Source organism: Gekko japonicus, unplaced genomic scaffold (genome assembly GCF_001447785.1).
Source record: "Gekko japonicus isolate JY-2015 unplaced genomic scaffold, Gekko_japonicus_V1.1 scaffold568, whole genome shotgun sequence".
Classification (NCBI taxonomy): Eukaryota; Metazoa; Chordata; class Lepidosauria; order Squamata; family Gekkonidae; genus Gekko; species Gekko japonicus.
The window spans coordinates 256,921-269,939 of NW_015169190.1; the positions used below are offsets into that span (position 1 = coordinate 256,921).

At 45.4% G+C, this 13,019-nt stretch overlaps 1 protein-coding gene across 1 annotated transcript in view; it reads left to right on the forward strand.

Annotated features, from left to right (window-relative positions):
* FAT3 (FAT atypical cadherin 3) overlaps nucleotides 1-13,019 on the forward strand; it is a gene marked incomplete at its 5' end in the record, with an annotated part of 357,302 nt that overhangs the window by 251,574 nt on the left and 92,709 nt on the right. Inside the window, 3 exons of the mRNA XM_015416224.1 lie at nucleotides 560-756; nucleotides 2,198-2,351; nucleotides 4,692-4,925. Coding sequence (XP_015271710.1) covers nucleotides 560-756; nucleotides 2,198-2,351; nucleotides 4,692-4,925 — 585 coding nt within the window. The remainder of the gene's footprint in view (nucleotides 1-559; nucleotides 757-2,197; nucleotides 2,352-4,691; nucleotides 4,926-13,019) is intronic.

A 13,019-nucleotide genomic window follows, 5' to 3' on the forward strand; every position in this document is an offset into this window, starting at 1 on the left:
AGACCGGGGGGGGGGGTTGGGCTTTCCAGGGCCTGGAAAGGCTGGGGGGGGATCCCCAACTTACCTTACTTCTTCTTTCTCCTCCCGGCCGACTGAGGGGAGGGCTGCTGGGAGCAGGGGGTGGGGCTTGCTACATGTCCCCACCCCGTGGCCTCCTCTCTGCCGGAGCGTTGCTTCGGTGAGCTCCGGGCCGAAACAAGGCCTGGTTGTTACGGTAAGATGATTATTGAGTTTAAAACTGTGGTGAGCCTTTTCATGCCGACTTTGAACCTCAACGTACAACGCACTTTGATTTTTTAAATATAAATGTCCATCTTTCTTCTCTCTTTATAGATCATATACAAAAGATGGACAGGATAATTTTTATGGAAGTGTATCGATTTATTTTGTCAATTTATATGCTTGTCCTGTGCTCAAGGTTCTTTACAAAATAGTAAGAGCGACCATATTGGGACTTACAAAATAGTAAGAACAACTGTAGTGGGAAGAAATATTTCGTTCATTAACACAGAAATCCCTCCAAAAGTTTGCCGTTGCCTCTTTCCTGCTGTTTCCACAGGAGGGAACCCCAAAGGGAAGTTTGCTCTCGGCCTGGTCCAAAACGAATGGAAGGTTTACGTCAAGAGACCACTCGATCGAGAAGAGCAAGACATCTATCTTCTGAACATTACCGCCACCGATGGGCTGTTTGTAACTCAGACCGCAGTAGAAGTGATAGTCACAGATGTTAATGACAACAGCCCTGTCTGTGATCAGGTTAGCTGGCAAGGCATATTCGTATATTATTTATTTGTGTGTTAAATTCCTGTCTCACCTTTTTTCGTTGGCGCAGTCAGAGCAGCTAACAAAATTATCATTACAAAAAAATGTCAGTAGTTCAATACAAGATTATAGGATACGTTGCTCTCCTGGCCCCCATTGTATTACCACAGCAACAACGAGCAGAAGAGTGATCATATGACAGGTGATTGCTGATGCTGGACTTTGGCTCCTCTGTTGGTCGGGAGTCAGTTAAAGGCAGCAGCGGCCGTGTTAGAAAGTTTTCATCGGCTTTCTCTGTGATGGAACTTACCTCACTGGAAAGATAACAGCCCACTTCTGGTAGATCAATGGGTTTACGACCTTAGAATTTTATCAGCATACATGGCATGTATACGGCAATTGCGTATGGATTGATTTTTAGATATGTGGAAACCATTTATAGAAACCTGTGTGTAGATCCACCACCACTGTTATAATTTTTGTCTTGTCTTTATGTACGTTTTCTTTTCTTTTTTAATCCTACTTAGTAGCTGGATTTTAAGTGCCCCCCCCTTGCTCCTTCTTTTTTTCTTTAGAAAGAAAGAATTTTAAAAAGCTTTCTCTATGATGGACAATGGAAGGCTGTGTTTCCCCCTATATCTGCTGCTGTATCCCATCCTTATATTATATAAGTTTGACTCTCTGCATTTAGGCAGATTGTGAGAGGGAGGACAGGAAGGGATGAGCCAGTGCTCTGCTCTTATGACCCCTTGAGCCAGTTTGGCGCAGTGGTTTGATTCCCCACTCCTCCACTTGCAGCTGCTGGATGACCTTGGGCAAGCCATAGTTCTCACAGAGCTGTTCTCTCAAGGGCAGTCCTCGAGAGAGCTCTCTCAGCCCCACCTACCTCACAGGGTGTCTGTTATGGGGAGGGGAAGGGAGAGGAGATTGCAAGCTGCTCTGAGACTCCGAGTGAAAGGCAGGGTATAAACCCAGTCTCCTCCTCCTCCTCCTCCTCCTCCTGCATTGTGTAGGGCAGTGACGGCGAACCTTTTAGAGACCAAGTGCCCAAACTGTGACCCAAAACCCACTTATTTATCACAAAGTGCCAACACGGCAATTTAACCTGAATACTGAGGTTTCACTTTAGAAAAAACAACTTGTAGGGTATTGGACTAGATAACCCTTGGGAACCTTTCCAACTCTGTGTTTTCTGTGTTTCTAAGTGATGCCATTCACACATTTGCATGTCCTTTTCCAGATTCTACTTAATCTTAATAGTGGAATGCCGCTGGAATTTTCTTCCACTGTGCTCGCAGGTTCCAGTTTCAGCTGAGCAGTGCGCTCACCTAACAGTAATGATGAGGAACTGCATTTGTGACTTTTCTGAAGAAGAAAAAATACAATTCCCTTGTCAACTGCAGCTACTTCTGTCATTTCTTTTTCCTCCGCTAAGGTTACATACATGGCAGTGTTCCCCGAAGATATCCCACCAAATAAAGTCATTCTTAAATTCGGTGCCAAAGACGCGGACATTGGATCCAGCGGTGAAATTCGGTATTCGCTGTACGGCCCTGGGAATAGCAAGTTCTTCTTAGATCCAGAAACCGGTAAGATCACAGGGACTTTTCACAGAGCAGTGGAACGATGGCTGACTCTGTGCAGTGTCATGTATCCCACAGGAGTTCAGTGTTAAATTGTTTTGTAACATAGAAATGATTTACTGCTAGTTCTCATGAGACCCACGCAAAAGGCAACACAAATAGTTCTGGACTAGAAGGCAGCTACATCTTTCTCCTAAGAAAAGGAAAAGGGGTAGTGCTCCTTTCAAGGCAGTATCCTCTACACTTCTGTATTAAGTTGAAGGGGAAATGAGATAACCATTAGACAGGGTGAAGGAAACGACTACTCAGCAGAGGGGCTGTGGCTTAGTTGTAGAGCACATACGTTGTATACGGAAGGCCCCTGATATCTCCGGTTGAAGAATCTTGAAGACAAAGTGTGGGGAAAGGCCGTTGTTGCCAGGGACCAGGGCCAGTTACAGGTTTTTGGGAGCCCCATGCAGAGAGTTTACAGGGAGGGCAGGGAGGGTTGCCTCAGTGCTTAGTTCTCATGGCCCTTTCTTACACGCTGAGGGAAATGCTGATTGCCACTTTGGGGTCAGGAAGCACTTTTTCTGCAGGCCAGTTTGGCCAGTGACCCTGGAAGTTTTTTTGCCATCTTCTGAGCATGGAACAGGGGTCAGTGGGGGTTGGTACTTGTGAATTTCCTGCATTGTGCAGTAGGTTGGACTAGATGACCCTGGAGGTCCCTTCCAACTCTATGATTCTATGACTGCTTTTCACTGTGTGCACCTGTGTTACTGCTCCAGTCATTCCAAAGGGCTGCTGCTTTCTATTCCATCTTGCAAGCAAGTGAGAAAAACCACGACTCCCTTGCAGGCTTTCCTGAAGCTATTCTGAATGGATGAATCTTGAATTTTAATCGGAGCTATCAGTTCTTTTCTGGCTTCTGGTTACATGTGTGTTTATATTTATTGTCGAAACTTTTGCTGTTACTCCCTTTGGGTCCCCCTTTTCGGAAAACAGTCAAAATTATAAATGACTTTTAAAAATCATTTTATTATCAAATAAATAAATAATAATAAATGTCTTAACAGTTAATATTAATAGTAACTAATAGTAATATAGGCTAGGCTTTAATAATAAATGTATACAGTGTATAAAAATCTTCCTAATACTATTTTAAATGTCTATGTCTGAATTTACTCTGATGTTGATCGTCCTTGTTATGAATAAATTATAGTTTATTATAATATCTATATCTCCCCTTAAAAAAATATTTTAGTTGATGCTCATCTGTCCTTAACATTCCCTCCCTCCTAGAACAGTGTTTCCCAATCTGTGGGCTGGGACCCAAAAGCGTGTCATGAAGCCTCCAGGCCAGGCCTCCTCAATAGCTGCCCCTGGACTTTCCACTAGTCTCTTTTTTATTTTGAAAACCAAGATCTGACCCTGGAAACAGTACATTAGTTGGCATTTTTTTCTTCACTGCATATACATGTCGATCAAATAAACGTGTCCTGATGGTTACTAGAGTGTGATTCTTAGACTCTTGGGGGGGGGTGGGACTAGAGACACAGTTTGGTGTAGTGGTTAGGAGCGCAGACTCTAGAACCGGGTTTGATTCCCCAGTCCCCCCCCCCCACATGCAGCTGCTGGTGTGACCTTGGGTTAGTCACAAGTTCTCTCAGAACTGTTTTCTGAAGGACAGTTCTCGGGAGAGCTCTCTCAGCCCCACCTGCCTCACAGGGTGTCTGTTATGGGGAGGGGAGGGGATCGTGAGCCACTCTGAGACTCCCATGGGTAGTGAAGGGCAGGTTATAAATCCAGTCTCTTCTTCTCTTCTAGATGGAGTAATGGAGAAGGAGAGGGGGGCCAAAGGCTGGAATGTAATTTCCGTATGCAAAGGCAGTGTGTGTCAGAATGCCGCTTACTTGGGATTCATAGTGGGGGCAGCCATGCTTTTTGTGCGGTGCTCGTTGGTTTTTCCGAAATATCTGGTTAGCCACTATAGGAAATGGAATGCTGAACCAGAAGGATGCCAAGGACATCGTTTGCCTAGGGTGCCAAAAAAACTTGGGCCAGCCTCGGGTGGGTCACCATACCCAGTACATTTGGACTTACCCGTCACCATATTGAAAAGGTTGGGAGCTGCTGACCTGGTGTATTTTCAGCCCTCCTCAGGCTGGGTTTTTTGTTTTTGAGGGAGAGATTTTTCTATAGGTTATATTTTTCTCCATCCACGACAAGTCCCCCAAGTAGACAAAGACACCTACTTTGTCTATTGGGAGCCTGTTTTTGCCGAGTTCATTGCCCATTCAAATGGATAATAATTTGTTACATTTCAATATGTCTCCCTCCCCGCTTTCCCCATTTAATATACTTTAGGGGAGCTGAAAACTTCAGCTCCACTAGACCGTGAGAAGATCCCTGTTTACAACCTGATGGCCAGGGCAACTGATGGAGGGGGCAGATTCTGCCAGTCCGAACTTCGTCTCATCCTGGAGGACGTCAACGATAATCCCCCAGCCTTTTCCTCTGATCATTACACAGCATGCGTCTACGAGAACACGGCCACCAAAGCCCTGCTAACAAGAGTCCAAGCCAATGACCCTGATGTTGGTAAGTCGATAAGACTGCTAAGAATCGTAGCTGCGACTGCTTCTTAAGCAGATGGAATTGGGCAAGATCCATTTTCCCCTTCCCTTCTCCTTTCAGTTTCCCTTCTAGTTTCTGTGGCCTTTCTTACTGAAACAAAGGTGGCTTGCAAAACTTCAAATTATCCAAGCCTGGAGGTGAATGGGAAACTTGTGAATGCAGATGTGGTTCATATGTTGAAATCTTAGCTTCTGGAATACTAATGACAGCGGCTGTCAGACAGTACCATACACTGGAATTAAATTTCAGCTTGACACAGTGGACGTGGACATTGGTTTCTTTGTCATATCAACAGACTCTTAGTTCTCCACCCTCCCCCTTTCTTTCTTGTTTCAAGTATGGAAATAAACTACTATTTCCTGTGAGTTTGTAATGCAGGCATCAAGTTGAGCTGGAGGTTTTTTGCCCTCTATAAACTGGGTTTCTAAGCCAGGAGTCATCTCTGGCTTAGAAGAACAGTTTACAGGGTCAAAGATCGGTTTACAGGGTCAAAGACCAGTTTACAGGGTCAAACAAATTCTGGTCTACCCAGGCCTACATTCAAATATTGCAGACACTTTGAGTTTGCAGAGAAGACAAGGGGAAGGATGGAGAACCTCCAGAGGAACTGGTTGGCCAATGTGTGAGACAGGGTGCTGGACTAGTTGAACCTCTGGTCTGATCCTGTAGGGCTGTTCTTATGAAGGCCTCGGCCTCTGTGCCCTGTTGTTGGCCGTCAAGAGGAACTAGTTGGCCACTGTGTGAAACAGGATGCTGGACTAGATGGACCACTGGTCTGATCCAGCAGGGCTCTTCGTATGTCCTTATGGCAGAACAAAGAAACCACATTCATGGCCACCGTAGCCAACCGGAGTTTAATTTCCACTTAGTGTGACATCTGTGTAAAGCTAATGTGACTTTAAAAAAACAACAACCTATTATTTAATTTCATTATTCAGACTTTCTCAGATTTTGAAATACAAATGAGACGCAAAATATTGTTATTATTCTTCCTTTATAAACTCTCCTAAAAAGGAGAGAACTTTATTGCTTTTTATATTAGAAAGGGGGGAGGGTATATAGCGGGGTAAAGAAAAGGTCGAGTGATGTTTCCATTAGTTTGTTAGTCTGTTAATATTAGTAAAAAAAAATTCTTCTTTGGCTTCATTGTGGTGGTCAATCGTCTTTCATCATCTCAGTTACGGGGGGGAAAAAAGAATGTTAAAAGAGGAATAAGTAGTGTCCCACTATTAAACTGTTAATAAAAAGCTTTTCAGACACCCTGCGAATTAGTTCTTCCATCTTCGGGCTGATTTCTTCTCCAAAACGACAGGGGAGGTCCTCCTCTACGCTCTCCTCTCCGTTTCACCGCTTCTCTTCCGAGTCATCGCTTTCAGGTCACAGCATGCATTTGTCACTTTGCAACTTCCGATCCGCCTTCCCGATAAAGTCCCAAGCTTCCAGAACAATTTTTTCTCTCTTTTTTTGTCATTCGACTTTAAAATAAACGCTGTCGTTCTCATAGCTAGGTCATTTATCCACATCTCCGTTTTAAGTGCATTTTCCTTTTTCTTCGCTGCTTTCGCTTTTAAGGAACAAGCCCGCAAGAGACAGTCACTCAAACCGGAAGGTCCACCCTTCTTGTTGCGCAGTTCTTACCGACCAACCAGTCGAGAAAGAGGCTTTTCCCCTCGCGCGCCCCGAGTCGGAGCCCCTTCTGGGGCTCGTGCGGGTCTCCGCTTGCGCGGATCCTCCCTCGGCCGCGGGCGGGCGAGACGCCCTCGGGAGCACCCCGAGGATGCATCCGCCATTCGCGGAAGCCGGACCGGAAGCCAAAATATTGTTATTATTCTTTACAGTTCTCTTCTGCTTCTGATCCCACATAGCATGTCGGTGTCAGAATGAAACCGTTCTGCCCACGGGCAGGGAAAAGCTAGCATCAGAGGCTCTTATGGTAATGATTACTAATTCAGGCATGAATCGCACCTTTCACTCTGTAATTTTCGACCTGCCGATCTGAAGCTCTCCATGCTGATTAGCTATTAGGGTCAAAAGCCAGTAACGCCAGATGCTGGTAATGAAACATGACAGTATTGATATGCAGATATTAAAAGAGAGATCTCTTGATTCAGCACTCTGTTAATACAACCATAAATCTTTCCGTACCAAAGACATGAAGCTGTCACCCACCCCTACAATTTGCAAACATGCCCTGTACTTAGTTTTATTATCTGCTTTAAAAGGTTATGTTTATTACAGAGCAGTGGGGAGGAAGCAGAGTTGGGGGACAGTTGGCAGCTTCAAAGGATTCGTTTGGAGAAGTTAATGGATTTTTGTTGTTGTTGAAAAGCCCGAAGTATAGAGATTGGGGAAAATACTTTTCTGGCTTTTTCCATTGGGGGTGCTTGTTTTGCCAAAGGTACATAAATCGGCCTAGCGCTGATGCTGATTGATGAAGCTGCAGCAAACTTGTACATGACTTTCAATATTTCTCCTGCATAGAAAGAAAAAATGTAATTATGAAGAGATTTAAAAACTGCTTGTTGCCCTGATTTGGATAGCCCAAGCGAGTCCGATCTTGTCAGATCTTGGGAAATAAGCAGGGCAGGCCCCCTGGTTAGTTTTTGGATGGGAAGCCACCAAGGAGGTCCAGGGTTGCTACGCAGAGGCAGGCCATGGCAAACCACCTCTGAAGGTCTCTTGCCTTGAAAACCCCACAAGGGGTCACCATAAGTCGGCTGTGACTGGAGGGCCAGAAAAAGAAAAGCTTGTTCAGACCAGCAATGTCAAGAGAGAGGAACTGGGAGGGGGAAGACAGCATTTCGGGGTTGTGGTCACCATGCGGGGCCCATGAAATTTGGCAAGTCATGTGATTTGCTTTTGTGTTTGGGTTGTTTTGGGGAGCTCTGTGCACATGCGGCCCCACAGGGAGTCTATGTCTGAGGGTCCATGATGGCTCTTGGCAGTTCCAGTTCAGACATTTATGAATGAGAGATGATACTAAATCCAGGTACTGGTATATTTGTGCTGGTATGCTTCTGACACGTGGCTTCTGCTGATAAAAGCCCATTTCTAACACGTGTGTGGATAACAACAATGTCACAGTATGGCATAGCAGGTATGACATTATCTTCTCTTATAACCTCTTAAGCCACTGGCTTATCAGTATTATGTTCTTTATCTAGCAGTCGTCTTCCCAGTTTGGTGTAGTGGTTAAGTGCGCGGACTCTAATCTGGGAGAACCGGGTTTGATTCCCCACTCCTCCACTCGCAGCTGCTGGATGACCTTGGGCAAGCCATAGTTCTGTCAGAGGTGTTCTTGAAAAAAAGCAGTTTCTGTCAGAGCTCTCAGCCCCGCCTACCTCACAGGGCATCTGTTGTGGTGAGGGGAAGGGAAAGGAGTTTGTAAGCCACTCTGAGACTCCGAGTGAAGGGCGGGGTATAAATCCAATCTCTTCTTCTTCTAATGGATCAAAATGCTCCAATATACAAGGTACAGAGGTGGCACGGATGCAAGGTTGCCCTACCTTGTGGATAGTCATTTCTGTGAAACAGCAACCATGTGGTTCAAACCAGCTGTGATTAGGATCAGCCCATAATCAGCCTTTCTTAGTTGCAAGTCAAGATGGTAGCCATGTTGGTCCGAGGTAAAAGAGTTATCTGACGAAGGGAGCTTTGACTTTCAAAACCTCATATCCCGAAAATCTTGTTGGACCCTAAGGTAGTACCGGACTCAACTCCAGCTCTTCCAGCAGTGGTTGGTCACGGAATTTCGGCATCCATGATTCTTGTTGTTTTGGTAGAAACCACACAGCCAGCATACCTGTGAAGCAGACCTATTTCTTAAACTAATCTACCATTCAGGGTCATCGTTAGGATGAAATGGGATTGGTGGGTTGGACTGGGGAGGGAGAGAGATCTGTGTGTGAAAGAGAGAAGATCGTGTGCCAGAGGAAGAGGGAGTATGGGTTGTGTTTCCCCGTATGTGTTTCCCCATACATCTTTTGTTTGGTACTCTGTCCCACTTCATCTGTGATGTACAAGGCTGGTAAACCTGCATGTGCTGATGTGTCGTACCAATTTATACTACAGGTGGAGGCTCACATTAATCACTAGGTTTTTTGAACGCAATAGGATAATTAAAAGGTATCAGAAGGTACCTAGTCTACGTTAAGCTGATTTAAACATTTCTTCATGGGGTGGGTCTCCAAAAAGGGTCCAATGTGATGCCTCTGGAAAGCAGATGAGCAGGACATTGTGACAATCTGAGGTGTGCTCTCTCCATCAACACCGAGAGAAAATATTCCAAGTGTACAAAGTATCTCAAACCCATCATATGGTGCGTTCAGTGGGTGTGATCCTACATATCCCATTTTACTGCAGTGCAAGGAGCCCTTCATTGACTCAAGAGGTGCTTCTTAACGGGATTAGGTGAATGATTGTGCAAGATCCAACAAAATCTTTCTCTTTGCTACATCTCAGGCTAGTAATAATGAGTATCCCTTACAGCAAGCCCATACTGAAAAGGAGCTAAAAGGAATCCTTCTAAATCCTCCATGACCAATAAAAGTTCGACCTACCCCAGATTTATGACATACCAGTGCCTCATCTCACATGGGGGCCACTAGGAACTACCGCTGTACAAATAAATAATAGTATTGATGACTGATAAAGCCACCATTAAACTGCCTTTCATTAGTAATGGGTTCTGAATGGCTGGAAATCTGTCCTAGATGTATCAGATTAGTGAATAATGAAATCATCATTTAAATGCCACGTACTTTAACGACTGTGGAATGTCAGGAACACATCCTAGGTGTATCAGCACTGTAAATGGTAACATCATCATTTAAATACCATTTAATCCATAATGACTTTTTCAAGGCTCGATGATATTATCTTGGGTGTATCACGGAGAAGTATTTAAGGAAAAAAAAAATCTCTTCCTCGGAGAATCGGCTGATCTTTCGTAACGCAGTTAGAAGAAGGCTCCACGTTTTCATCTTGCCGCGGCTCTTTATAAATGTGGCCGCAGAAGAGGGAGTCCCCCCGTTCCCCCTGGTGTGGCTATTATACTCGTACTACGTCAAGCCAAAAACAAGTGCAATTTGCTTGGCTTTTGATCAGTCTTTTTCAACAACGTTTCTCTGCCATCATAAAAAAAAAAACCTGAAGTACTGTCACAAATTTTTTAAATTAACTGAGCACGCCTGGAAGGGAGATCAGTAGCTCTGGCATGTCTGATTAATGTCAGGCTTGTAGCTTCTGCTTTCAAACAATAGGGCCGCAGATACTGCAAATCGCCACGGAGAGCAGGGAATCGCTGGCTTCAAAGCATCGTTCTGTTTGCGGCAACGGTCTTTGTTCACTGTTCCCCACCGCTGGGCTGCACAGATGAAAACAACACGGGGAACGTACGTGGCTTTGTTTTGGCATTTGTGCTTAATTAGGTTTCGAGTCGCTGTCCCACGGCAGTGGAAGGAGAGTTGGCAACTGTAGCGAGCTCTCCGTTTAGGCCTACAGTCAACCTCGTCATACTAAACCAGAACACAGCAGCTGGCCGAGGTTGGGTCTCCACTGATTTTGCAAACCTCTCAGCTCCTGGATGTTGTAATCAGGGGACGAGCACCCTAGGCGAAGGACAGCCAGCGAGGCTAACCTTTGAAATAAGGGTTCTTATTGGTGGTTAGGTTTCTGCACCAGATGTATCTCAAAGAAGGCTAAGTCCAAACAATACCGCTTACCCCATGCTGGTTGTGTGGTGATGTCTGGCGTGGGTACTTGCCTCATGGGGTGTTTGCAGTAAATGCTCATTGTCTAGTGGATTTTCCTCTGCCCCCCTTTCTCCTGCTGCTCTGGAGGCCTCTTATCCCACAAGTCATTGCTAAGATCTTTACAAAAGGACCACAGACAGATTCCATTTTCTCAGGTGGTTTGGAACCAGAAGTCTGTGATGTATGATACTAAAAGCTCTGGTCCCTATGAGCAAGATCTAAATACTTAGAATGCTATGGAATTTTAAAAAACATACAAACTCCTTACAGACTGCTTGAGATGGATGATTGAGGTAGCAAGCTACTAATTCAACATACCAAATGTGCATGGTATCTCTTCTAAACAAACAAGTATGTCACCTGAAAATGGAAATCTCCCCATGATCAGCATATCATCTAGACTAGCCCAAACAAGTACTTTCTAGCATTCATGAGCTTTGCTACCTGTGTTGGTCCTTCTCAGTCCATTCCGCGTGATCTGTGGAGATGCTCAGTGCCTGCAAAGTCAGTCATTCATAACTGATAGGAGTGTAAATTGGTTATGCTTTGTTTCCTTTGTCTTATGCAGCTTTTCCCCCCAGGGAGTTCATCATTCACACCTTTTCTTTGGCTCAAGACATCTTGGGCCACTGACAGTTGTGCATTCTGCTTGTCTTCCTGGCTCCCGCTGAGTTTGTAATTAAAATGTTAATAGCCATCGTCAGAATGGGCCGACCACATTTTGGTGCCAGATCTCACCCTTCCCTAATTGTAGTAAAAATAAGGAACTAAATAATTGACCGTTTACTGCACTTCCATAGGATCCCACAACCTACTGCCCGGGGGAGGCCTCCTGCCTAGTGGCGAAGCCAGCTCTGACCACAATAACCTAGCTGGTTATCTAACTTCAGTTGCCACAGCGACAATGTCAGGGGGGTCACTGCAGTTCAGCCTCGGTACCCGAGTGGTTATGTAGCTTTTAGGTCAAGATGGAACAAAATGTCAGCCAGGTGAGGGGGCCAGAGACCGGTGGTGGAAAGTGCCATAAAGTCGCAACGAGGTTGAGGTGACCCCATAGGGTTTTCAAGGCAAGAGACAAACAGGGTTGGTTTGCTACTGCCTGCCTCTGCATAGCAACCCTGAACTTCCTCAGTGGTCTCCCGTCCAAGTACTAACCAGGGCCGATCCTGCTTAGCTTCCAAGATCTGACGAGATTGGGCTACCTGGAAGGGCTGGTTCCAGAGGCAGCAATAATAAGCGGAAGGATCAGATATAAGTGTCAGACTCCCATCGCATCAACGAAGCACACACTTGTAGAAAGGTTTTACTTTTATTTGAAGCAATAGGTGCATAACATGATCACTGTTCAGAATGAAGCATAAGCATGGATCCCAACAGAATATAGTCAATTCAAAAAGCTGAGGCCCAATTGTGGGTCTTCCCACGCGCGCCATTGAGCCTGGGAAGCAACACTCCTAATTAATCTTAACATATTGCTTCTCATGGATAAGGCCATGAGATCACCCAAGCTACTACCCGCCAGCAACCACCTGTGGCCTTGAGAGATACGGGCGTTCCTGCAACTAGGCAATCAAGCGCATAAACAGGCATACGTGGGAAAGGGAAAACAAACAAACGCATACCCATAGAATAGGGAAACATAAGAGCATACACAGAGCATAAGAGCATACTCAGAGAACAGGGAGACATATTGGCAGCTTGCTGACAATAAGTAGCATGCAAGGCAAGCAGACGATCAGGTTCCAGGGGCAGAGTGAAGAGAAGGGTGATGAGCAGAATCTCCTCATAAAGTAAGGAGACAAGTTGCTCACTTTGGAGGGGAGGACCCCGGTGTTGAGGCTACATGTGGCTGAGTACGTAGGCATTGGCAGCCTCTGCCACCTGACTGGGTGTTGAATCAGCCAGTGGAGTTTGTCATGCTTCCTAACTGGCACTTCAGTTACCGTGGAATCCTTCACGTCACTTGCAATGTCATTGGCCAACAAGCTTAGAATCACAAAGTTGGAAGGGTCCAGACAGGCCATCTAGTCCAACCCCCTCCTCAATGCAGGATCAGCCTAGAGCATCCCTGACAAGGGTTTGTCCAGATGCTGCTTAAAGACTGCCAGGGAGGGGGAGCTCACCACCTCCCGAGGCAGCTGATTCCACTGTTGCACAACTCTTACTGTAAAAAAGTTTTTCCTGAGATCCAGCCGGTACCTTCCCACCCTTAATTAAAACCCATCATTGCAAGTCCTCTCCTCTGCTGCCTACAGGAACTCCTCTAAGTGACAGCCCTTCAGATACTTCAAGAGAGCAAACATGT